The sequence below is a fragment of the Thalassophryne amazonica genome, chromosome 3 (genome assembly GCF_902500255.1).
Source record: "Thalassophryne amazonica chromosome 3, fThaAma1.1, whole genome shotgun sequence".
Taxonomy (NCBI): domain Eukaryota; kingdom Metazoa; phylum Chordata; class Actinopteri; order Batrachoidiformes; family Batrachoididae; genus Thalassophryne; species Thalassophryne amazonica.
In genome coordinates this window covers 123,494,611-123,521,764 of record NC_047105.1, presented here as the reverse complement: position 1 = coordinate 123,521,764, position 27,154 = coordinate 123,494,611, and the positions used below count along the sequence as shown (strand labels likewise).

Here is a 27,154-nt window from a genome sequence, read left to right as displayed (position 1 = left end):
CTGGAGCGGGTAGTCATTCGCAGGCTGGAGATCCCAGACGCCCCGCCTTTATGCGCTATGGAGAGGGTTTTCGACGTTATCAGACGTCGCCCCGGGCCCGGAGTCTGGACAGATCATATCTACAGCGCGGCTCTCCATTCATCTGAAAAATCTCTGTACAACGTATTACTGAAAATCTCTGTTTTGACCACTGACGATTTTACACGGTGTAATACGATGCATCTGCTTACATTATACACTCTGTTTGTGGATGTGATAGCGTGCCGGGTGAAACAGATGGGGGTGTCCAGAGGGGAGATTGTTCCTACACTTTTACAGCTGAATACTGAAATAAACCGTAAATGCGGGGGAGATGTATTACTGAGAGTTTTCCAGTTTTGTACGTGAACGTATGCTTTTTTCCTTCACGTATGCTGTGTTTAATAAACATGAACAATTGCTTTTTTCTCTGTGTGTGACTTTAATGAATGTAATAAAGCACATATTCTAAACCTTATACGGCCTGTGTTCTTTCCTATAATATTGTTGAAAAAGGGTGAAATGTTTTTCATATTGCAAGACAGAGTCATACAAACGAGGTTTTGGTGGAAAAAAGGTGCTCGTATGAATTAATGAGGGGTTTTAACACGGTCTCATTAAAAGCTCGAGGCTGCTCTGTGAGCGCTCTCCGCGGTGCTGAATCAGAGTTCAATTTAACGTTTCCAAGAGCTCCTATTTAAAACGTATACTTTTTTCCTTCACACATGTTGTGTTTAATAAACATGAACAATTGCTTTTTTCTCTGTGCGTGACTTTAATGAATGTAATAAAGCATATATTCTAAACCTTATACGGCCTGTGTTCTTTCCTATAATATTGTTGAAAAAGGGTGAAATGTTTTACAAATCAAATTTATATAGTGCCAAAACCACAACAAAACAGTTGCCTCAAGGCGCTTCATATTGCAAGACAGAGTCATACAAACGAGGTTTGGTGGAAAAAAGGTGCTCGTATGAATTAATGAGGGGTTTTAACACGGTCTTATTAAAAGCTCGAGGCTGCTCTGTGAGCGCTCTCCGCGGTGCTGAATCAGAGTTCAATTTAAAACAAAAGACTAATATTTATGGTCGCTAAAACATATAAAAATGCAAAAGGACTATCCGGTTCATCATTCTGAAGAGATCCGTCTTAAAAGATGGGTGATGAGGGTTTAATGAAGGATGTATATTATAGTCCGGTAAATCCGGGGAGTTTTGGAGGGCCGGAGCGTTTACGCAGGGCTCTGCATGATCAACACAGCTCTAAAATTCGTATGAAGCATATCAGAGATTTCCTGTCGGGGGAAGATGCATACACATTACACAAACCTGCCAGGACGCATTTTCCAAGAAATAGAGTATTTGTCACAAACCCGCTTAACCAATTTCAGGCGGATTTATGCGACATGCAGGGGTTATCAGATTTTAACGACGGGTACAAGTACCTGCTGACCGTTATCGATATCTTCTCAAAAAAAGCGTATGCCAGACCTCTGAAGTCAAAGCAAGGGCGCGAAGTCTCACAGGCCTTTGCCTCACTCTTAAAGCAGAGCGGGGTGCCTCTGAAGATGCAGACTGATGCCGGGAAAGAGTTTTTTAACAAATCGTTCAAGGATTTAATGAAAAAACACCGGATTCTACATTTTGCCACCGCAAGTGATCTGAAAGCCTCGGTTGTCGAGAGGTTTAATCGCACGCTAAAGACGAGAATGTGGAGATATTTTACTGCTAAAAACACGAGAAGATACATCGACGTCCTACCGTCTTTACTCACGGCTTATAACGAGAGTTATCATAAAAGCATTAAGATGAGGCCGAATGAGGTTAATGATCGAAATGTCGATCAAGTGTTTCAAAATTTGTATGGGGCATCCACCCTACGCAGGAGCCCTGTGAAGTGTAAATATAAGGTCGGAGATATAGTCAGGGTCTCCAAGCTCAGGGGAGTTTTTGATAAAAAATATGAACAAAGTTTTACGGATGAAATGTTCACGGTGTCAGAATGTATACAACGTACGCCGCCCGTTTATAAATTGAAAGATTATGACGGTGAGATCATTGAAGGCTCATTCTATGAACCGGAATTGCAGAAGGTTAAAATAGCAAAAGACAGACCGTATCAGGTTCAAGAAATTATTCGTGAACGTTTTACCAAGGGAAAGAAATTTGTATTTGTCAGATGGAAAAATTGGCCCGAGAAATTTAACTCCTGGGTTCCCGTGGACCAGCTGATGGCCGTATAAATATGAGAACTTCCATCTTCAACCGACATATGAGAAATGGATCGGGATCTGAAACACGGATTTTATATGACTCTGCCTTCAAACGCCAGCCTAAAAGTATTCCCGGACAACACAATTTCATGCTACCAGGTGGACTTGGCTCGACACCTGGATCTAGAGGGTGACTGGGATGTGGCGCTGACGGAAATTTGTTATCCGCACACCTGGTTAAATATCCCGGAAAAGCCTTCCTGTACGTTCCAGGTGATGAAAATTACGGGCAAGAACAAACTCGCCGTTCACTCGCGATATTTTGACACGGGATATTATGATAACTTTGAGGTTATTGCAGGGCTGATAAACCCTCGTTTGAAGACTATAGATCCGAATCTGACTTTAAAATATGACGATATCCAGAAAAAGTTTCTGTGGGAAGGAGACGGTACCAGCCAGGTATATTTTGAAGCCCCGACGGCGTACATGCTGGGGATGCACCCTAATCAATGGCTGAGATGCGGACCCGGGGTCACGAGCTGTCCCGCTACCCCGATATAAAAGCAGGGATGTATCACCTGTTCTGTTATACAGACGTTGTACAGCCTCAGGCGGTGGGTGACGCTTTTGCTCCTCTCCTCCGAGCGTTCGAAATTGGAGGTCGTTTCGGGGAAATAATTACAAAGAAATTCAACCCCGCTTATTACATCCCGGTCTCCAAAAGACATATTGAGACAATACGCATCGAAATCAAAAGCGATCAAGATCAAACGGTGGATTTCAGATACGGTAAAGTGGTTGTGACATTACATTTTAAACCGGCGGGATAAAAAAAAAATGGCTGGGGCAGCGCACAAAGCCGACATTTATAGATTTGTGCCTTACTATGAAAATCAAGTCGGGAACGGCCTTCACGGCTTCCACGGCGCTCCTGTTATGTACGGGCGCGGGCTCGGGAACATATTTTCGAAACTGTTCAAATTTGTGTCGCCGCTGATTAAACAAGGATACACGATCGCCAAACCTCACCTGAAAAACGCAGCCCGAAGCATCGCTTCCGACGTAGTGAGCCGCGTTGTTGAGAGGGCCGGACGGAGTCAGGAGCCCGAGCAGCAGCGGGGGTCCGGGATCATGGTGCTCTCAAGAAGGCCCCGGAAACGCCCCCCGGGGAAACGGGTCAAAACAGTTAAAAAGCGAAAGACCCCCGGAAAAAGCAGAACAGTTCGAAGGAAGCATAAGAAGAGGAGGTTGTCCGGGGATATTTTCTCTTAAACAATGTCTCTTTTGCGAAATAATTCCCCCGAATGCACCATGAGCGAATTGGATTTATTCGCCGTCCCCGGGACCCAGCTGTCCATCGAGCAAAGCCAATACGTTGAAGTCAGCCCGTTATCAGCCCTGACGGACATGGGCCCTATCGAGTTTTTTATCCCCGGAGACGGTGAGAGGTATTTAGACCTCAATAATACGCTGCTTTATCTGCGAATGAAAATTACAAACGCCGACGGGACTGACCTGGCTAATGACGCCCGCGTGGGCGTCATAAATTATCCTCTCAATACGATTTTCTCACAAGTCGACGTGACTCTGGGTGACCGGCTGATTTCCCAGTCCAGCGCGACGCACCCGTACAGGGCAATGATTGAGACGCTGCTGAACTTTTCCCCCGCTTCATTGAAATCGCAGTTCACGGGCGGTTTGTTTTACAAGGACACCCCGGGTCAGCACAATTCGACCGCTGTGGATGACGCGGGCCCGAATAAAGGCCTCGTGAGCAGAGCGCGCTTTAGCGCCGAATCGCGTGAATTTCAAGTTCAGGGTCCGCTGCACGCGGACATATTTTTCTGCGAGAGGCTTCTTCTGAATAACATTGATCTAAGAGTTAAATTAATTCGAGCCAGCGATGCTTTCTGCCTGATGGGGCTGGCGGCCTCCACTTTCAAGCTGAAAATTCTGGGCGCATCCCTATTCGTTAAGAAAGTCACCGTATCCCCTGCAGTGAGATTGGGTCACTCCGCGGCTCTCATGAAAGGGAACGCCGTGTACCCGTTATCACGAATCAACGTTAAGACTTACGTGATCCCCAGCCATTCCAGGATATGCAACCAGGAGAACCTGTTTTTAGGAACCATGCCCAAATATGTGGTTCTGGGTATGGTGAATCACAATGCATTCAGTGGGAGAAGAGATCTGTCCCCGTTTGAATTTGCACACTATGACCTGGAGTACCTCGCACTCAGTCAAAACGGGAGACAGCTGCCGGCTAAAGCTTTCCAGCCTGAATTTAACAACGAACTCTCTGTCAGGGAGTTTTACAATCTCTACACCGCGACCGGACGACACCTCAAAGACCAGCCTCTCTGTATAGACCGGGAGGATTTTGCGCGCGGCTACGCGCTGTACGTCTTCAATTTAAACCCGGAGGAGGACAGCGGCGCTCTGAGCCCCGTCTCCACAGGCACCCTGCGACTTGAAATGAGATTCAGAGTCGCGACTCCGCATACCACCACGCTGATAGTGTACGCGTGTTATGATTCTCTCCTGGAGATTAATTCCAAGCGACAGGTCCTTGTGGATTTTTACTGATGAACACCCTGGAATTGGACGCAGTTATGAGGGGCTTAATAGGAGACCTGTTTGCCGGTGTTTTTGCGTCTGACGAGTTATTCCGGATCAAGCCGGGCCCTCCCGTATATTTCATTGTAAACACCCACCCTAGACATTTACCGGGAGAACACTGGTTAGCGCTCACCGTTGAAAAAAATGGTCGAGCCACATTTTTTGACTCGTTCGGCCTCAGCCCTGACTTTGATTACTACCCTAAAAGCATCCTGCAATATCTGGAGAATCTCCCAGATGTTAAAAACATTCTGTATCACAACAAGCAGCTTCAGCACGAGTTATCCGACGTATGCGGACAACACTGCGTGTATTATCTGTATAACAGAGCCAGTGGGAAGTCGTACCGGGACGTGGTGTCTTTATACTCCGAAAATACTATCGCGAACGATGATTTGGTTTCTGATTTTGTGAAAAGATATCGTTATTGTCTTAAGAAAAGCTGCAATACCTCCTGTAACCAGCTAGCAGGGCCTCTGCATGAGTTTAAATATTGTCACGGCTTGTGTTAACCGGCGTTCCTATTTTTTTATGTTTTTCCGTGTGAAAATGTAACCCCCGTCTTAGAACGCTCTCCCGATCATACCTTTAAAGTTTTATTGCGTTTGGAAAATTTAAACCCCCGTTTTTTAAATGTAGAAAGAAGCCTTGACCTTTGACCTTTGATTTTTGTATGTGTTTTTTTCGCCTGAAAACGGGGTGGATGTGTGAGAGCGGCCTTCCGATCATACCTTTAAAGTTTTAACGCGTTTGCATAATGTAAACCCCCGTTTTTAAACGTAGAAAGAGCTTTGACCTTTGACCTTTGATTTTTTGTATGTGTTTTTTTTCGCCTGAAAACGGGGTGGATGTGTGAGAGCGGCCTTCCGATCATACCTTTAAAGTTTTAACGCGTTTGCATAATGTAAACCTCCGTTTTTAAACGTAGAAAGAAGCTTTGACCTTTGACCTTTGATTTTTTGTATGTGTTTTTTTTTGCCTGAAAACGGGGTGGATGTGTGAGAGCGGCCTTCCGATCATACCTTTAAGTTTTAACGCGTTTGCATAATGTAAGCCTCCGTTTTTAAACGTAGAAAGAAGCTTGACCTTTGACCTTTGATTTTTTGTATGTGTTTTTTTTTCGCCTGAAAACGGGGTGGATGTGTGAGAGCGGCCTTCCGAACATACCTTTAAAGTTTTAACGCGTTTGCATAATGTAAACCCCCGTTTTTAAACGTAGAAAGAAGCTTTGACCTTTGACCTTTGATTTTTTTTATGTGTTTTTTTTCGCCTGAAAACGGGGTGGATGTGTGAGAGCGGCCTTCCGAACATACCTTTAAAGTTTTAACGCGTTTGCATAATGTAAACCCCCGTTTTTAAACGTAGAAAGAAGCTTTGACCTTTGACCTTTGATTTTTTTTATGTGTTTTTTTTCGCCTGAAAACGGGGTGGATGTGTGAGAGCGGCCTTCCGAACATACCTTTAAAGTTTTATCGCGTTTGCACGCTTTAAAACATTGTTATTAAGTACAGAAAGAAGTGTTAATCTTTGATCCTAAATTTTTTTTATGTTTTTTTTCGCCTGAAAACGGGGTGGATGTGTGAGAGCGGCCTTCCGATCATACCTTTAAAGTTTTATCGCGTTTGCATGATGTAAACCCCCGTTTTTAAACGTAGAAAGAAGCTTTGACCTTTGACCTTTGATTTTTTTTATGTGTTTTTTGTGAAAAATGTTCCGAATGTGTAGAAAATGCACCCCCGATCATACCTTTAATGTTTTTGCATCGTTGTTATTAAGTAGAGAAGTGTTGAAAGTTGTTTTTTAAACCGTATACCGAATAAAAGTGATGAAGGCCGGAGATGAGTTTCAGTCTGTGTTTTATTAGTAACAATATACAAAAACGTGACTGACTGCGATGTATTTTAAAGAATCTTGATCATAATATCCAGTCAGTTTTTAATTCGATACCCTCCTTTTATGGTGAGAAACCTTCCCAGCGTTGGAAGTCTTTTTTTTTCTTAAGTTTCTTCCTGGCCGGCGAATCGGTTAAAAGAAGGGATTCATCCGGCGAGCTGCTCCGGCCTTTTTTAAGCTTCTGAAGCTGCTCGCGGGCTTGCGGGTTTGATACGCACGCCACCGGGATGTTCCGCTCCTGTAAAATATTGAGGAACTTCACCCAGCCTGTAGGAGGGCTCGATTTCTTGAACGAGGATCCGAGATGTTTCATAAGATCTATGGCGTGAGACCCCCTCACGACTTTCCCCTTGTAAATAAATTCCCCCGACGGACTCCAGCGCGTATCACCCTTCGATAATTTCCTCATAATATATTCAGCGTTTCTACGCTCTCTGGAGGGGATATTCTTCAGGACCTCTGTGACAGTCTCATCCTCCTCCTCCTCCTCCTCCACCCCCTCCTCCTCAGGTTGCTTAGCGACGCGAGTCTCTTGCGGGGGTGAAACGCGTGATTCGAGTTCCCCCTGCTTGATCAGGGTTAAATAGCGCTGCAGCAGAGCCTCATACTTTTTAATTTTTTCATAAGGAGAGTGAGTACGTTCTTCCAGTATACCTCGCATTCGCGAGTCTAAATCATTTTCCGCCGTTTGTCTGATGTTATTTCCGCTCGGCGGAACGGAATGACTGAGTTGAAGCATCTGCTGTGGAGTGAGTAAAAACATCTTTTGCGCCGCTTTGAACGCCATTATCCTCTGGGTACTATTAGACTCGTTATAACGGGCAGGGCCGCGGCGAGCAGAGGCAGGAGAAAGCCGCCCGTCTGAATCAGCGCTCCCCGCTTCTTTTTATAACTGGTTTTTCTGTCGGCCAGAAGACGTAAAACTCTTTTTCGTTTTTTCAAGGCCCGGAATTGAGAGTCGCTCAAGGCGATATTCCCCTTTAATATATTCAAAGCGATCTCGGATAAAGTTTTCAGAAGCTCCGCCCTGCAGGTCTTCAGGCTGTGGTGACGCTCCCTCGCCCCGGCTCTGATTAGCGCTTTAAGAGCGGGGGCGTTCCTTTTTAAAAGAGAGCTCATATCCGTTTATCTTTCTGTAAATAAACTGTGGGCCACTCGTGCGGGAGTAATCCCGATCTCAGTCTGAACTGATCTGGACACTCCTGCGTGCAATCCAGTAATAAATACCCGTAAGGTACGCTCGTAGCATCATCAAGTGCCTCCAAAAAAAATTGTTTTCTGCCGGGAAACATTTGCTGAGCCAGAATGTTCATCTGTAACTTGTCTCTGGGATTTTTAAACAGCACCATATAATTACAATTCAAACTGATGGTTCGACTGTATTTCCCTTTATGAAACACGTTCTGTGTGATCATGATGACGCTCATATTCCGGTGATGTCTGTACTGGGTGAAAATTCTTACAACTTCAGGATGATCCGTTGCTTGAAAGATGAGATCGTCCAAAATAACCAGATGGCTCTGACCTTCAGGGAAAAGGCTGTCGTCCAGAAATGAGTCAGGGAGTCCTCTTACAAATTTAATATTTTTATTCTTCAGTTCAGAATACAGAGGTTGTTCAGACGTATACAGCCATACAATGTTGTCAGGCACATGTCTCATAGCGTGGCTACAATTTTCCAGCAATGTTTTCACAAACACAGTCTTTCCCGAACCACTCGGTCCAACGATGAGACAGGAGAATGGGAGCTGAAGTCTGGGGTCAATCTCCACCGTATTTCCAGAGTGAGACATGTTTCAAAATCCGAACGGTTCGGTTTCCCCGTCCTTTAAAAGACGCCGCTTGTCATACACCACCCTGAAGGATTTTTGAAATGACACGTTTGTCAAACTGAAACTGCTTTTATGACGTTTAATTCCCTGCTGCGGCGTTATGATAGATGCAGCGAGGGCGGGATCTTTTATATAACCCTCGACCAGATCTTTGACGCTGTCAAAGTTTATTTTCTGACAGCTTTCGTGGGTTTGAGTGATCCCCTTCACACGCATGACCGTTTTACCTCGTGCGGTTTTATATGCGTAACTTTTAGGTCCCGCCGCTGCAAACTCTGTGATGACGTCGCCGTTCAACTCGTCGGTGAGCTGCCCCAGATAATTACCGGTAGGCAGCGGGGTTTCACCCCGCCTACAAACGTAAATCAGGCTATCGGTATCATAATACAGAATCCTGTCAGGATTTGCCACAGCCTCCATAAAACCGTACAAGGTCAAACGCGCGTACGCCGTTGTAAACGCCGCGATGAAAATATTGACGGTTTTACCCGGTCGGCTGACGTGCCGCGGGCCGTACCTCCATTGAACCATAGCCGCCTGACTGCTGAGGAATGTTAGATATGTGACCTCGTACTCTTCAGAAAACAGATACCTGAACAGATCGTCAGCATTTTTAACGAGCGCGGTCTGCGTCAGATTTGCCCTCTGGGCGAATTTCCCCCAGAAGGAGTTGAGGCAGATCTTAGCCATCTGACGTTTTGCCGGATTGTGACTGATTTTTTCTGGGTCTAAACGAATCTTCTGATTCAGCCAGTAGTCCGTGATGTATTTTTCTCTGCTCTCGGAGTCTTTATCAAATTCGGGAGGGAAACCAGAGGCTTCCTGCTTGTGTTTTAAGAAGGTGTTTATGTACCCCTCAAAGATTTTATCACTTTTTTCCTCAAAATGCCAGACTTCAAAAATCTTAGCTACAGCATAGCCTGTATCCAGAGCTTTGTGGAATTCCGGGGTCGTCCAAGTCCCAGACAGAGCTCTCTGCTGCTGACTGTGTGTGCACGCTGCAGCTTGATTATTTTCATCAGCGCAGGTGCGACACAGAGTAAACACCAGTTTACCGTGAGGAGTTCTGTGTGGGAGGACGGGGAATTTTAGCCCCTGGGGCGGGTACACGATGGCTTTGATGAGCCCGAAATAAGTCCTGGGGTCTCTGAAATTTCTCTCTATAATTTCCGGATGCCCCGTGGGATATGTGAAATTTACGTTAACGTAAGGATACAGCGAGGTCACGTCGACGTAATAGACCGTCTCATCTTGCTCAGCCGTGTACCTCAGACGGGCCGCGCAAGTCCGACCGCCGTATAAAGCGTCGCGAGGTTCGAGGGGCGGCGGTAACCCCCTGCGGGCGAGGAAACACCGAACGCTCTCATCCCTCAGCCTCATTTCAAGCCATTGATGCTCCCAAATTACGTTGAGGGTGACGCCCGGCATAGCCCGCAGAAAGGCTATTTTTTTCTGACACGCTGCGTGGAGCTCTCCAAATGAGGTGTTTGTGAGAGGGTTTATTTCATGCTGTGTAAAACACCTTGCACACCCGTGGTAAAAACATCCGAGAAACTCCCACACTTTTATCCGGCCGTCAATCTGAGCATACCCATCAACATAATAACCTCCTATTTTTTTCTCGCCCCTGTTTAGAGCATGATCGATGATAATGTTTTGCGTCTCAGCAACCCATTCTAACCATTGCACGGCCACGTCCGAATATTTTTTATGCCTCGTTCTATAATTGTCGGCGGAGGGGATCGCCAGCGTTTTTGGAGCAAGAAAGTTAGTTTGGAAGACTTTCATACACGCCGAGGCGATTGTAACGCAGGTAAAAGGATCCACGAGTGTTTCAGCGATGAATTCAGACATAAATTTGGAGCAGGCTGCAGCCAAGATTTTTGTGTCGTTATCACAATACATAACGGCCTCGGCTTTAAAATCGAAAATTGCGTTTTTTTTTCCGCACGTACCACGCGTTAAATTCCTCTCTTTCTCCCTCTGACATATTTGCGACCCCGTAAGCCGCTGAGTCAGGGTACGGACCGACATAGTTCAGATTTTTTTCTGAACTGAACAGGTGCGGAAAGTAACCTTTGCGGATGATTTCGTCTTTCAGCCGGATCCCCAGGGCTTTAGGCATCTGAGATAAGCGCATTGTAAGGAAAGATAACGAATCTATATATTTCTGTTTAAAGGCGGCGTCTGTCATGAGTAATAGTTTACTCCCGGTCATAATCACAGCGGGGGTTACGCCCTGCTGGACTAAATACTTTAGAAGCAAATAGCCGTCAAAACCTTTTGAGTTGTGAGCGATGAACACGTATTCTTTGAATTTTCTCGTTCTAAAATGTTTAAAGAAGCGGGCTACGCAGTCTGTCCCCCATGCGCTCCAAAAATCACCCGTCTTTGTTACAGCGCTGACGTAAAACGGTACGTGTTCCCCGTTATTATCGACATACGTTTCAAAATCATAAAAAACATATTTCTCTGAATGCGTCTCTTCAGCTTTGAGCGGGGTCATATAGCAGAGGTGACCCTCGCTCGGCTCCTGGAGAGCCTCGCCGCATATATGACACCTCTTCTGCTTACACACGTGCGGAGCGCTGTTTTTAGAAAACGCTATGTAATACTCACGTTTACATCGAGAGCATTTTTTTCTGTTATCACACACATTAACGAACTTACCGGCGGAAGGACGATACTTCGGCTGTTTATGCAGGCTGTAACAGGTGGGAGAGCGACACTCCTTGTTACATTCGCTGCAGAATACAGGGTTATTTTTCTCATAACACTGCGTGGATTCACAAATTTTACAATATGACGGACAATTATGGGAGGCGTGGTTATTGTACCCCTCAAAGCAAAACTTACATACATATTTCACTCCCAAAAATCTCTTTAAATCGATGATTCCGTAAAAATGATTATTAAACAGAAAAACGAAAAGAGTTTTCTGCTGCGCCGGTATTCCTGTCTGGAATTTTGTCAGCTTTCTCTCCCCTTCGGCTCTGAAAAACACCACAATTTTACAACCCAGAGCGTTTTCAAATTTTCCCACCTGCTCTAAAGATACCGGCGTAGCAGCCGTTAATCCGACGCTATTTTGTAACGCCAGTCCGCGCTGCTCCGCCTCGTGCGTACTCAGATGAGGATTCAATAACTGAACGAGGTTTATCGCGAAACATAAACTGTTGTCAGGATTATACACGATATTAAGGCATTTGGATTTTTTCCTCAGAACCTCGTGATGGAGGAGGTCATCTATTCTGCGCTTCCCTGCGCCGTTCTGGTTGCGGATGACTTGAACCACTAATTCCAGAGACTCGTCGGCTAAAACGTTGGAATTTGATTGTATCAATCGTTCTAACAGATTTTGGAAGCCCGTCACATCGCCAGCGTCGTTATATGAGCTGATCAAAGCGGCCTCGTTGTAGACTGAGTCCCCACGAATCTCCATTTGGATAAAGTCCCCGGCCCTGGCGTGTGTTAAAGCCTTTTCGACCGAGTTATGAAGAGCCCCAACGACGTTACGGTAAAATTCCGCGTAGTCGGGAATTTCGTCGGCGCGCTGGAAATTGAGAGGCAGCCTGATTTCGATATTGTTAAAAGCAGGTCTCCTGATGACGTTAGCAGCCCCACCACCTGTCATGGGAGAGTGCCGGCTGGGTCCCGGTCGTGCATCATCTCCGTCTTCCATCAAAACAGAGATCGCCGCGTTTATCGGGGTTAAACGAGCTCTGTTTAAAATCTCTTCTCCGTGCGCATTGCGCGGGGAGGGACTTCTTAAAGGTGAAAAAGCGCGAGCGTCGTTAGGCGTTTGATTTAATTCATCCACCGCGGATTGGACGTGAGGATTAACTTCACACGCGAGGAGGTTTACGGCGTTATTTAACGGAGTCAGACGTACCTGGTTCAACGCCGCGGGACCGGACTCGTCTGGAGGTGAGGTGTGCGGGGGGTCAGGGGGCTCTTCAGTATCAGACTGGACCGTCGAATTTATAGCGTTAATCGCAGAAATGATGTAGGGGTTAATTTCTTCCGATTCTCGTTCAGCCGCTAAATTGTTAAGAGCCTCATTTAACGGTGTTAAACGAACACGGCTTAAAAGTCTCTCTCCGGACTCGATGTTATTTTGAGGCGGCGAATTTAACGCCTCGGGTAATGGACCATCTGCTCCAGGAGCGCTCCCTGCTGAGTCGATTATTGAAGCGTTTAAATCCAATACACGTCCGAAGTTATTTTCCCGATGTGAATTCTCTCCTTCCATCTTTTAAAATCTGTAGCAGGAAGAATCTACCTCAAGAAATTCAGTTAATATACCTCTTCAAAATGAATTCTCCCGTTCCATCGGAATAAGAGAAAAAATAAAAAAATAAAAACAGACTACACATTTTCAAGAAAGTTGCGAGATGAGGTTAATCCCAGCTCAGAATATCTTCGAGCCTTGCGTCTCTGTGGAAAATAGACGGTCTCCCTCCACCGCGTGCTGAAAAAAGAGAAAATCGTTAGTTATTAAATATTTAAAATAAATAAATACATAAACTCCGACTCCTTACCGTGTACATCCGCGGATCGTTTTACGGGTCTCTCCCACTGACCCGCTTCTCCATGGGCTGTGACAGAAAAAATCGGGTTATTCCAGAGTTTTAATCGTGATTTAATCTCGATCGCTGTACTTACATCTGCGTGGTGAAGTCGGGGCTTCCAGCCTTCGAACTTCTTCAGGGGGCTCTGACTTGATTTCTAGAATTAACATAAATAAATGAATACAAAGCATCACCCTCGCAAGCGGATATTCTGTACTATTTCAAATATATTACCGAGGACGGGTCCGAACGCGCTCTGGACCGTCTGCGTGGTTTTGTCTAAAAAAAAATAAAAAAAACAGTTTCAGACGGCGTGCATCATTTAAAAACACTCATTTCTATCAAAACAGATTACTTAAATCACTTACCCTGAAAGCTGATGCGGTTTTCGCACTCTGCTCGAAGACAAGAAAACTTAATTAAACAACATGGTTTTCCAGGATTTTTTCCGCAAATTTATTCTATTTTATACCCATAGCTGGGGGTCCAGGCATCTTCACTCTTCACCGGTCGTAGTGGAAATGCTCGCTGACTCGTTCCCAGGGACGTAAGTGATAAGGAGCATTGTTTATTGTTCGGGCTCGGGGCAGCATCTCCGCTCAGCGGGTGTCCCGCGCCCCATGATCGATCGGCTAATATCTTAAAAGAAAACATCATCTGGCGTGAGTGATAAGGAGCATTGTTTATTGTTCTTCGGGTTCATCACCTCGGGGCAGCATCTCCGCTCAGCGGGTGTCCCGCCACACACACACACACACACACACACACACACACACACACACACACACACACACACACACACACACACACACACACGCACACACACAGACACAGCTCTGCAACAGGTTTTACAGCCGTGGGGTCATGTTTCCGCGAGCGGCTCTATGCGTGGGTATTTGACCGTCTTGCTGCAAAGACTTACAGCCGAGAGACGGCTATTTGTACCCCCTTCTTTAATTTACGAATTAAAAAACAGAAAAGGAAACGTAATAATTTAAGAATTAAAAATATTAAAGGGGCATTAAATAATAGACACTGATTTATGTTTAATTATTTCAGAATTAGTTAATTCTTTAATACATTAAAAAGATCTAGGTATTTTTAATCGTTCTTTAATTCATGAAATAAAGTGACATTAAAATATTAGACCCTGGGTGGGAGGGGAGGTATGGCTTGGAGGCGGTGCTTGGCCGGGGTTAGGGGAGGAGCTTGGGGGTGGGGCTAGGGGAGGAGCCAGGGGCGGAACTAGGGGAGGAGCCGGGGGCGGGGGCTTAGGGGCGGGACATACTGACGTCATCGACTCTGATTGGATGTGACGTCATAAGGGGCGGGGGCTAGGAGGTGGGACTAGGGGCGGGGCTTAGGGGCGGGGCATAATGACGTCATCGATTATGATTGGCTGTTACGTCATAAGGGGCGGGGCTTGGAGGCGGGACTAGGGGAGGGGCTTAGGGGCGGGACATAGTGACGTCATTAATTCTGATTGGCTATGACGTCATAGAGGGGGCGGGGCTTAGTGACGTGGCCGATTTTGATTGGCAGCTGTCACTTTTTTGACGAAAGGTGGGTCAGTTTTCTCTCTGCTGTAGATCCAGTAGATTTCCCTGTTTAGTCCAGTACAGGCATTCAAATGAACAGTCGGAAAATTACTACAATTCCACAATAATCATTTAATTAATGTCCTTCTCAAAATCAGCAGTTTCACAGATAAAGTTAACCATTTACAGCTATATTAGGCCTCATTTATACTTTGGAAAGGAACAGTATCAAATACAATAAAAACACTCAAGTTCTTCAGCAAAGAACATTTCACCATTTGACACCAATTACACACATAGTACGCCAAACTGTACTGCACTGACATTATCTTCTGCCAAACAGATTCTGGGGTTCACAATGACACCGACCTTAACAGAACAGAAAATATCACCAAATTTAGACTCTTTCAAAATATGGAAAAATTCCACAATTGAAAAAAGAACATTATGTACATACGACACTGTTCACACCATCTTGCAAAAAACAGAGGGCGAGAGGTGGTGTGTGTGTGTGTGTGTGTGTGTGTGTGTGTGTGTGTGTGTGTGTGTGTGTGTGTGTGTGTGTGTGTGTGTGTGTGTGTGTGTGACTGAATGAGTTGGGGGAGTTCTAAGATGAGTGGGGATCTGGGGGGTTGAGTGATTGTATGAAAAGAGAGACAGAATATGTGTGTGTGAGAGACAGAGAATGGGCCTCATGTATCAACGTTGCGCACTTGTGGCATAAATTTACGGTGTAAATTTGAAGTACACCATGTCGTGACATGCCGTGACATGTATCAAGCAGTGCGCACCTGCCCATTTCCGGCGTACGCCTGACGTGACCTTGATAAATGCGGCGGGTGAAAACAATCGTAATTATAATAAACACGCCCATAAATATTCAGACTACGCTTCAGACACACCCTCATTTTACGACATGGAAGCCAGGAAGACGGCAAAGAAAAAGAACTCCACCAATCACGACGCGTGCCAATAGAGCGTCAAAAGCAGCCGTCATATTAATTGTTTTGTTGTATAATCAAAAAAGTGTTACAGTGGTCCCTCGTTTATCGTGGGAGTTACGTTCTAAAAATAGCTCGTAATACGCAAAGTCCGCGACGTAGTCAGCGTTATTTTTTATAATTATTATAGACATTTTAAAGCTGTAAAACCCCTGTAAAACCACTTTATACACTTTCTCAATCAGGCATGAACATTTTCTCACTTTTCTCTCGTGTGTAAACACTCTCAAAGTTCAAACCTTAGTAGAAAAATAAGATCAAACTGTTTTCAGGCCCAAACATTTGTTTGAGAAATAAAAATAGAACGTTTTCCTATAAATAATTATGATGGCTTTTAGAACGAACAAATTTAATTTTAACGATCAACGTACGAGGTTGGACACATAAGAAATTATTAATAGTGACAGACCAGTATTTCACAGATCGCGCCTCTTCATCCTGACGCCGCGCCTTTTTCCACTCACACCTGGCTGCAGGTGTCTGTTTCCGAGTGACAAACACAGTTATGAGTAGTTGTTGGTGCTCTTTTTTCTTCTGGGCGAGAAGATTCTTATAAACAGACACGCAGAACACAGAACACTGTAAAAAAAAAGGCATGCAAAATTGGACTAAAAACTCCACGAAACGACGAGGCCGCGAAAGGTGAACCACATTATAGCGAGGGACCACTGTATTCTCTTTTCACATGTCAAAAATTCTTGACATATCTTGATATTTGCTCGCTCAATTAATAAGACACACCTAATTTTTCAGATTCCTTTATTTTTAAAATGTATTTCATTTATTTATTTTATTGTGATAAACAAAAGGAGACGACAACCTGATTGCAGCACGGGCGAAGGGAATGAGAACACTACAGTTGTAATTATCAATTCCATTGTCTAAAACGATCACACCACATAAAGTTAAGCTCAGCGCTGCTCTGGCTCAAGGCTCGAACTCTGGAGAAAAAGGCGAGCAGCGCTTTCTTTGCAGTCAGCGCTGTGGCCACGGATCGTGCTCGAGACCAACAATCCCGCAAAAGCGGGATTTGTATTGATTATTATGTAGTGTTATTTATGTAACATATGCATTGATTTGTATAATGGCACGGTTTATCAGGTCGATCAGTTTCATTTTTATGTGGATTCCAGTGCTGGTTCATTTTGGCGTATAATTTACACCACCTCTCGACCTGGTGTATATTTTCAGCGCAGCGTACGACAACGACCACATTGATAAATGCAAAGTAGCGCAGCCGTTTTGGCGTACACCCCATATACGCTCAAATATCGCCGTACGCAACGTTGATACATGAGGCCCAGTGTGTGTGAGAGAGAGAGAGAGAGAATGTGTGTGAGAGACAGAGACAGAGAAAGAGAGAGAGAAGAATATGTGTGGGTGTGTGTGTGTGTACATTGTTTTCTGTTAATAATTCATTCTATTTAGTGTCCATTTAATTCACTAATCATATTTAATATTAAGTTTTTGCTTAAATAATTGAACATACGACTGTATGTGAAATTAAAGTTCATGGGGGGGGTCCAAATTCATTGACATATTACATAAGTAATCCAACAGTTACTTTCCCTCAGAAATACACTCAACAAAAATATAAACGCAACACTTTAGGTTTTGCTCCCATTTTGTATGAGATGAACTCAAAGATCTAAAACTTTTTCCACATACACAATATCACCATTTCTCTCAAATATTGTTCACAAACCAGTCTAAATCTATGATAGTGAGCACTTCTCCTTTGCTGAAATAATCCATCCCACCTCACAGGTGTGCCATATCAAGATGCTGATTAGATACCATGATTAGTGCACAGGTGTGCCTTAGACTGCCCACAATAAAAGGCCACTCTGAAAGGTGCAGTTTTATCACACAGCACAATGCCACAGATGTCGCAAGATTTGAGGGAGCGTGCAATTGGCATGCTGACAGCAGGAATGTCAACCAGAGCTGTTGCTCATGTATTGAATGTTCATTTCTCTACCATAAGCCATCTCCAAAGGCGTTTCAGAGAATTTGGCAGTACATCCAACCAGCCTCACAACCGCAGACCACATGTAACCACACCAGCCCAGGACCTCCACATCCAGCATGTTCACCTCCAAGATCGTCTGAGACCAGCCACTCGGACAGCTGCTGAAACAATAGGTTTGCATAACCAAAGAATTTCTGCACAAACTGTCAGAAACCGTCTCAGGGAAGCTCATCTGCATGCTCGTCGTCCTCATTGGGGTCTCGACCTGACTCCAGTTCGTCGTCATAACCGACTTGAGTGGGCAAATGCTCACATTCGCTGGTGTTTGGCACGTTGGAGAGGTGTTCTCTTCACGGATGTATCCTGGTTCACATTGTCCAGGGCAGATGGCAGACAGCGTGCGTGGCATCGTGTGGGTGAGCTGTTTTCTGATGTCAATGTTGTGGATCGAGTGGCCCATGGTGGCGGTGGGGTTATGGTATGGGCAGGTGTCTGTTATGGATGAAGAACACAGGTGCATTTTATTGATGGCATTTTGAATGCACAGAGATACCGTGACGAGATCCTGAGGCCCATTGTTGTGCCATACATCCAAGAACATCACCTCATGTTGCAGCAGGATAATGCACGGCCCCATGTTGCAAGGATCTGTACACAATTCTTGGAAGCTGAAAATGTCCCAGTTCTTGCATGGCCGGCATACTCACCAGACATGTCACCCATTGAGCATGTTTGGGATGCTCTACACCGGCGTATACGACAGCGTGTACCAGTTCCTGCCAATATCCAGCAACTTCGCACAGCCATTGAACAGGAGTGGACCAACATTCCACAGGCCACAATTGACAACCTGATCAAGTCTATGCGAAGGAGATGTGTTGCACTGCATGAGGCAAATGGTGGTCACACCAGACACTGACTGGTATCCCCCGCCAATAAAACAAAACTGCACCTTTCAGAGTGGCCTTTTATTGTGGACAGTCTAAGGCACACCTGTGCACTAATCATGGTGTCTAATCAGCATCTTGATATGGCACACCTGTGAGGTGGGATGGATTATCTCAGCAAAGGAGCAGTGCTCACTATCACAGATTTAGACTGGTTTGTGAACAATATTTGAGGGAAATGGTGATATTGTGTATGTGGAAAAAGTTTTAGATCTTTGAGTTCATCTCATACAAAATGGGAGCAAAACCAAAAGTGTTGCGTTTATATTTTTGTTGAGTGTAATTACTTTGATAATGCTGTAACTCTGTTACATTTTGGGAGAAGTAACTAGTAAATATAATTACTTTTTTAAACAAGGACATTTGTCCTTGTTTATCTGCCAAATATTTAAGCCTCATGTTTGGTCAGTTTTGTCAGTTCATTGTGATCTTTGTATCCTCATTCCAGCCTTTTGCCATAGTCTTATTTTTTTGCCTTGCCGTGTATTGACCTCGCTTTGTTTTTTCTGATCTCGCTTTTGCCTCATCTCTTGTTTCATTGTCTCTCCGTGTTACTGAACCCTGCTTGTTTTTGACCACGCTATTTGCCTTGCACCTGACTGTACCGCTGCATCACTGCCTGTCTACCTGTGTATCGAACCTCTGCCTGCTTCAAAGTTAAAGTCCCTTTTTACTCCTCCACCTTGTCTGAGAGTCTGCATTTTGTATCCACCCACTTCCTGAACTGTGTTGCCTCGCGGCATGACACATACTCTGCAATGGAAAAGAAGTTAAAGTAAATGTAAGGGTCACTCCATTTTTTGTTTGTTTGATTAGCATTTTACACTTCACCCCAACATTTTCTGATTTGGAGTTGTATTAGTATTATTTTTTTCTGCAAATTATCAATTTTACAGCCAGTTTGTTTTGGACAAGTCAGGAGATGATGAGCATTGTTAGTTTTCTTTGGTCCAGGGTGTTGGTGCGAGTGCTATTTTCCGCATTGAATCTCTCTTTATTTCATGTGATTTCTTTTTAAATATTTTGGCATATGTCCAGTGAGTATCAATATTATTTACAGCAACAGTTATTAAGTTTACCATTGTCAGATTCAATTGTATTTCTTGCAACAGCAATTATATATCCAGGTCACGGCCGCCTTACAGATGTCGTGATATCCTTGAACTGAGTCAACTTACATCACTTGAGGTCATGCCAGATTGGTGGTTCACCTACATCACAAACTAAGTAATTTTCTAGAGAATCACCCACTAATTTCACCACTTAGAAAAAAATTACATTGATGAAGGACAAATAGCAGGCCATGATTTGTTAATTTTTGACTATAGGCCACCCGACTCCCAAGATGAAAAAAAGTAGGTGTCAGTCAGAATTTGAAGGAGCCACAAAGTGACTTAAAAACAAACAAACAAAAATCTTTTTTTTCTTCAGGGTTCATCCTGTGAAATGAATGGTGGTGATGTTTTTAAAGATATTTTTTTATAAAATCTCATGAATAAATGTGTTAATGAGATTGAGAAAATATTAAAATAATCAACAACAAATTGTTAAAGTTTAATTCAGTTCCTTTATTTGTTTAATTTGTAGTTTTGGTTAAAATCCATCAGTCTTTCTTTGCCGTGTCTGGAAAGGGCCTTTGTGCTTTTCTGCACAGAGCACAAAGTACATTTTATTGAGACTCTGAATCATGATTAGCATTGATGAACTTTAAAGTCAATTTGAGGTGAAGGCTGGAATAAACTTCATGAAGATGAAAAGAAACCCAGTATCAAATTCCAATTACTTCTTTTTGTCTTTGCCCATGTCACTCAGGATGATGGTGCACCCACTTTCTTCAAATTTTAAGTCCAGACAACTTGATAAAGCATATCCATACAAAAAGAGGCTGGGCCTAATGTGGCCCAGTGGGCTTGGTTTCAGTGTGGAAGGTTCCCAATTCAAACCCCACCCCTGCCACATTTCTACATGTAATGTGGCGTTGTGTCAAGAAGGTCATCCAGCATAAAACTTGTGCCAAATCAACATGTAGGCCCACCTTGGTTCTACTGTGGTAACCCTGAGTGGAAAATCAAGGGAGCAGCTAAAGGGACTTACTTTTATTCAGGTGCAGCACAGTGCCTGAATCAGAAAATTACAGTTGTGCTCGTAAGTTGACATACCCCAGCAGAATTTTAGATTTTTTGACCATTTTTCAGAGAATATGAATGATTACACAAAACCTTTTCTTTCACTCATGGTTAATGGTTGTGTGAAGCCATTTATTGTCAAACAACTGTGTTTATTTTTTTCTAAATCGTAATGGCAACAAAAACTACACAAATGACCCTGTGATTTTGGCCTGATCACATGCACACCAGTTGACACAAACAGGTTTGAATGTTCTACAAAAGGTAACCATCCTAACCCGTGATCTGTTTGCTTGTAATCAGTGTGTGTGTGTGTGTGTATAAAAGGTCAGTGAGTTTCTGGGCTCCTGACAGACCATTGCATCTTTCATCTAGTGCTGCACTGACGTTTCTGGTTTCTGCTACTGTATGTAAATCACAAGACTGCGCTACTGTATGTAAATGTACACAGCACTGTGCTACTGTACACCAAGCCTCCGCAGTTGTACACAATCCTACACCATGGTGAAAAATCCTTTTTTTTTCTTTTTTTTTATCAGTAGTACATACCTGCATTGATATATTAGTCATCCCGCTGGACTTTGATGGCAGTGAAGCGTCAAAACCACAGAAGAACAAGAAGTGGGCTGGCAAGCTTCCACATTCACTAACTCTTCATGGACATATCGCCAGCGAGAGGACATGTCCATGTCCACCATCTACTCCTCACGGATGGATCGAGCGCTCGACCGCCGGCTGCAGCTCCTCCGTCATCTCCTCAAGTTCTCTCACGATTGTGGCACATTAAATAAAGTCCATTAACTCCTGCTCACAGACTGATCGCCAGCAAGAGGACATGTCCATGTCCAGTATAACTCCTCATGAACCAATCGCCAGCAAGAGGACATGTGCACGTCCACTCCTCATGGATGTATCACACGCGCCATTGCCAGCTGCAGCTCTGCAGCTTTCTTTCACCTCCATGTTCTCTCAAGATTGTTGCACATTAAATAAAGTCCATTAACTCCTGCTCATGGACTGATCATCAGCGAGAGGACATGTCCACATCCACTTACTCCTCACAGACAGACTGTGTGCGTCCGCCAGCTGCAGCTCCGCCTTCATCTCAAGTTTTCTCACGATTGAGGCATGTTAAATAAAGTCCATTAACTCTTGCTCACGGGTGGATGACTAGTGAGAGGACATGTCCACCATCCACTCCTCATGGATGGATTGCGCGAGATCGCTGGCTGCATTTCCATGGTGCGTTCACCTTCTTAAGTTTTTTTCACAATTTATCACGTTAAACAAAGTCCATTAACTCTTGGAAATAATGTATTCTGACTTTTTTCAATGTATTAAATCCATCTGCATGTCCAGACAGTCTTTAAACATAGCATCATGGAGCCAAGCTTCTTCCCCCTGCGCACATGTTTTTTTTCTTCTCTCTCCCTGCACACAACTTACACAGCCATTCCTGCATACTAGATATGCAGCACAATGCAACTCTACGCAAGCCCAGTGTGAAAGGGGCTTTAGGGAAAGGAAAATAACTGTCAAAGAATCTGTGGGAAAAGGAAAGTGAACTGTATAAAACAGATAAGGGAAATAAAAAGATATCCAAGGGACTGAGAATGCCAATCAGCAGTGTTCAAACTGTAATTAAGAAGTGGAAAATGAGGGATTCAGATGGAGACAAACTACGGTCAGATAGACCAACAAAAATTTCAGTAACAACTGTCAGGAAAATTGTTTGAGATGCAAAGAAAAACCCACAAATAACTTCAGCTGAAATAGAGGACTCTCTGAAAATAGTGGTGTGGTTGTTTGAATATGCACAATAAGGAAGCACTTGAATGGCCTGCATGGTTGAGTCACCACAAAAAAACCATTACTATGCAAATGCCACAAAGTATCCCACTTACAATATGCCAAACAGCACAGAGAACAAAGTAATTTGGAGTGATGAGACCAAAATTGAACCTTTTGGCCACAACCACAAACATTACATTTGGAGAGGAGTCAACAAGGCCTAAGAACGAAAGGTACACCATGCCTTCTGTGAAGGATGGAGATAGATTGCTGATGTTTTTGGGATGTGTAAGCTACAACGGCACAGGAACCTTGGTCAAAATTGATGGCAGGATGAATGCAGCATGTTAAAAGAAATTACTGGAGGAAAAGTTGCACTCATCAGCCTGGAAGCTGCGCATGGGACGTACTTGGACGTTTCAACATGACAACGAAACACACCACAATGCCAAGTCTACTTGTCATTCACCACAGAAGAATAAAGTGAAGGTTCTGGAGTGGCCATTTCAGTCTCCTGAGCTCACTATCATTGAGCCACTCTGGCGAGATCTCAAACGTGCAATTCATGCAACACAGCCCAGGAATTTACAGGAAGCGGAGGCTTTTTGCCAAGAAGAATGGGCAGCTTTACTATCAGAGAAAATGTAGAGCCTCATCCACAACTACCACAAAAGACTTCAAGCTGTCACAGATGTTAAAGGGGACAATATATGATATTACGAACTGGGGTAAGTAAACTTCTGATCAGGGTCATTTGGGCAGTTTCTGTTGTCATTATGATTTAAAAAGAGTAAACAGAGTTGCTTCATACAACCTCTAACCATGAATGAAAAAACTGCATTCATATTCTCTGACAAATTGCCAAAAAATCTCAAATTCTGCCAGGGTATGTAAACCTATGAGCACAACTGTATGTACATTAAGAATCACAACGTTTTGTACTTTTTTAACAACACTTTTGGACTTACCAGTACAGCTATCTGGTGTGAACAGGACAAGAGAACAGGACAGACCAAGAAATTTTAATGGCACCAACGGATCACGCGTACAGAGAGCGTTTCATGGAGCTGGTAGTTCTCAAAAACTGATTGAAGGTGCAAGATGGAGAGTAGAGAGGGAAGCCACTAAGACACCCAAACTACTGTACTTATGTGACTGTGATTGGAGAAACTGCTTAGTACAACCTTTGCTTGTTGCATCACCAGTCGCAGCTCTGCAGTGGAATTAAACAGAAAAAGTATTCCAACATCTTAAAACAGATCAAAAGTACACTCAAATCACTTTTGCCTTCTGGTAAACTGTCATGGCTTCTTTTTAAGAAAATCCAGTTACAATGACCTTAAACTCTTTCATGATTCAGTTTCTCTGAGAATTCTCTGATTGTGGTCACCTCCTCTGTGCTGACGTATTTGTGCCTGTTGTGTACTTACAACATGTCTTGTGTCTCAGATTGCCAAGCAGCAGCAGCAGCTGATCCAGCAGCAGCACAAGATCAACATGCTCCAGCAGCAGATTCAGGTCAGTTCCTCACCACAGCCTCTTACATGTCTGGGATTCAGATAGATCCTGGGTTTATACATGTGTCCAGCGCACACGCAGCCACCACACATGCACCCGCCACATGTGTGGACGAATCAGTTGGGGCAGGTCAGAGTGCAGTCTGGGTATTCAGAAGGCTGTCCTCCGCAATTCTTATTCCCAGATGTGGCATGAATTGTAACTTGGCTCGTGCTCATTCGTACCAAGTGTCACGGGGCCCTAAGCGGTGGCACAATGGTGCTGTGCCATCATAAAGATTTTCAAATTATTTAGGCTGTTCCCTCTTTGTTTTATCGGGTAATTATATTTTCATGTCATTATAATTTTCAGAGCTTTCCTGGACTGTAAGTGCAGGCGGGTGGCGAATTCCTCAGTCAGAGGACAGGCTGCATATAAATGTGAACACACACACACACACAAAAGTAAGCTGTAGAATGCAGCCTTTCCGCAAAAGCCCCATTGATAAATCTGCTGTTCACCCTGTTGATGACAACTCTGATCAAATTCGAATAAAGGCATTTTTTTATTTTGTTTTGAATAGTTAACTTGATTCAATTAAAATGTGTGTCCATTCACTTCATCTGTAAGATGGAGAGCAGCCAGGGGACCAAAACACAGCACAGTGTGTTTTTTTTTTTTAAAACACGAACGTACTGCTTCTCTTTAACCCTCTGGGGCCGACGCCGTCGTATACGATGGCTAAGACCAAGCTTTACTAAATTATAAATAACCTTTGAATGATATGAGATAGAAACTTACTTTTTTTTTTGTTTTTTTGCTGAAAAGTTAACTTTCGAGCCAGCCATCGGCCATCTTTGTACTCCTCATAGAAGCTGTGTGATGATGTGCGGAATGTGAGTGTCCAATCGGAATTGGTTCACCGTCACATGGTTTTCCAAAAGCCAATCGTAGGGCAGATTTACGTGACGTGAAAAGCCAAAGATCGTTTTCAGGAGTGATGTGTTACGAGGTTGGCCCGTTTGAATAGCCCCCTGGGTGCTCCAATGAGTACATACTATTAGTACATACTCAGTGCGCCCTGTGCCATTACGCACTGTGATCAGCCGTGATGAAACCTCACGGGACATGTTCTGGCATGTCCAGGCACATCCACAATTTCTCGGATAATCACTCGATGGAAAAACCACCGACAGCTGTCTGAACGCCATCTCAAAGCCGTCCTGTGAGACCAAAACGGAGGTGGTTTTGTCTCGCTCCAGTAGCGAATCCATCGTGACGCGCAAAGCCTCCGCTTGGCTTTCCATGACAAAATCTCTTGTTAAAAGTGAAATCTGCCAGAAAATCATTGATGTCCAGCTCTTGTGATAACCAGAGAAATGGCACATGATGGTCACGGATCCAGACAGCCATCCGTTTAGAAATGAAATGGTCATTCAGCCTGTCGATGGCGGCTTCGGAGTGTGGCGCGCCCCACAGCCGCTGGGGGCCGTCCTTAAAGCAACAGTAACACTCTTTATTCTCTACCAAGCCCGTAACATTTTCACCGAAAGCCAGATAAATTTTTATAATGGTTTCCAGCTGCCAGTCTCTAACAGTTTCTGAAAAAATTCTGATGGAAAAAAAGCCCAAATCATTCCGCCATTTCCTGACAATGAAAATCCGCCGAGGGGGCTGGACCACTCCTCACTCAAAGCCTGCTCACAGGCGAATGACGCAACCGACAGGCGTGGAAAAACTCACGCATGTGCACGAGGGTTCAAGCTTGTCTGACGCAATCACACTTGATTCAAATCCATATGGTTTTTGAAAAAAATAATAAGGTCGGATACTTTTCTAATAGACCTCGTAAAACACAACAAAAACATACATATTCTGAAAGCACAGGTTGTCCTGGAAAAAAAAAGAGACATAAAACTTGATTGTGGGATGCAGGGAGAGCTGATAATAGCAATAATAAAACATTTATGCCAGGCGAGTGAACTGTCCAAAAAATGCCCTCGGACCCCAGAGGGTTAAAAACGCAATAAATCTTTTTCAGGTAATCAACGCGGACTGAAAAGGCTTTATTTTACTCAGTTTGCCATTCTGGAAAGTTGATTAGCTCCTTACACCAGTTATGCGCATGCCCCACGTCGTCTTCTCCATTTTTGGGGGGGAGCATTACAGCACCACATACAGGCCATGGTGTTTATACTAACAGCATTTACTTTAGTGACAAGAATTAAATGAAACCTTAAGGTAAAGAATTTGCTTCGAACATTTTTGTAATCACATTATTCAAGTTATTCGAGTAATCATTTCAGCCCTATTGCGGACTGGAGCCCAGCAGACGAGCAGTCTCCTCCGGGGGCCTTTCTGAGTCTGAGCTAGAGTGTGCTGCCACTTGTCCCGCCACCAACAAGTCAAGTCTTTTTTGCAGTTATTTCATTTATGTGACAATGGCCCCTTTATTCACACCACCATTCACCACCCCCCATTCTTTGTCTCTTTGGTATCCTGCTAGCGAATAAAATAAATCCCATTCTGCTAACCCACACATAAAAAAGTATTTAATATTACCCTGTTAACATCAACATATCATCCATTATGAGCGGTAGATGCCAATATGCTCAGGTGGGCTATGGCATCATCGTTTCACAAAAGTTGCATATTGCTTGTACACATTAAAATACAAATGCAGCGTTTTCAGATTTTTCCACTCTGGGAACCATTTTCAAAAAGTAGTGCTTCCTGCCTGCAAAAACACCTTTGTGGAGCCTTTCGAGAAGCTCTGTTGACAGTGGAGGGAAACTCGCATCCTCTTGAAGACACAGGACATTCCATCTGCCTGCCCACATGAGCTGTCTCTAGCTGGGATTTAAATGTAACTGTTCATCACTTTGATTGTTTGTGAGTGTGTGCTTGCAAGGGTTTGTTTGTTTTTCTTGTCTTACTGGTTCATGTCGCTGATCCAGCCATCAACCATCAGCACTTTTCTGTTCAATGTGTTATAATATACAAACTTAAAAATACATTAAGTCCCTTTGGCTTCTCCCTTGTTTGACTTGGGTTTGCCACTGCAGATCTGAGGTGGATCTGTATGTTGATTTGGCACAGATTCTATGCCAGATGCCCTTCTTGACATAACTCCA

At 44.0% G+C, this 27,154-nt stretch overlaps 1 protein-coding gene across 1 annotated transcript in view; it reads left to right on the top strand.

Annotated features, from left to right (window-relative positions):
* LOC117507537 (transcription factor SOX-13-like) overlaps positions 1-27,154 on the top strand; it is a 265,912-nt gene that overhangs the window by 118,530 nt on the left and 120,228 nt on the right. The window contains 1 exon segment of the mRNA XM_034167405.1: positions 23,973-24,041. Coding sequence (XP_034023296.1) covers positions 23,973-24,041 — 69 coding nt within the window.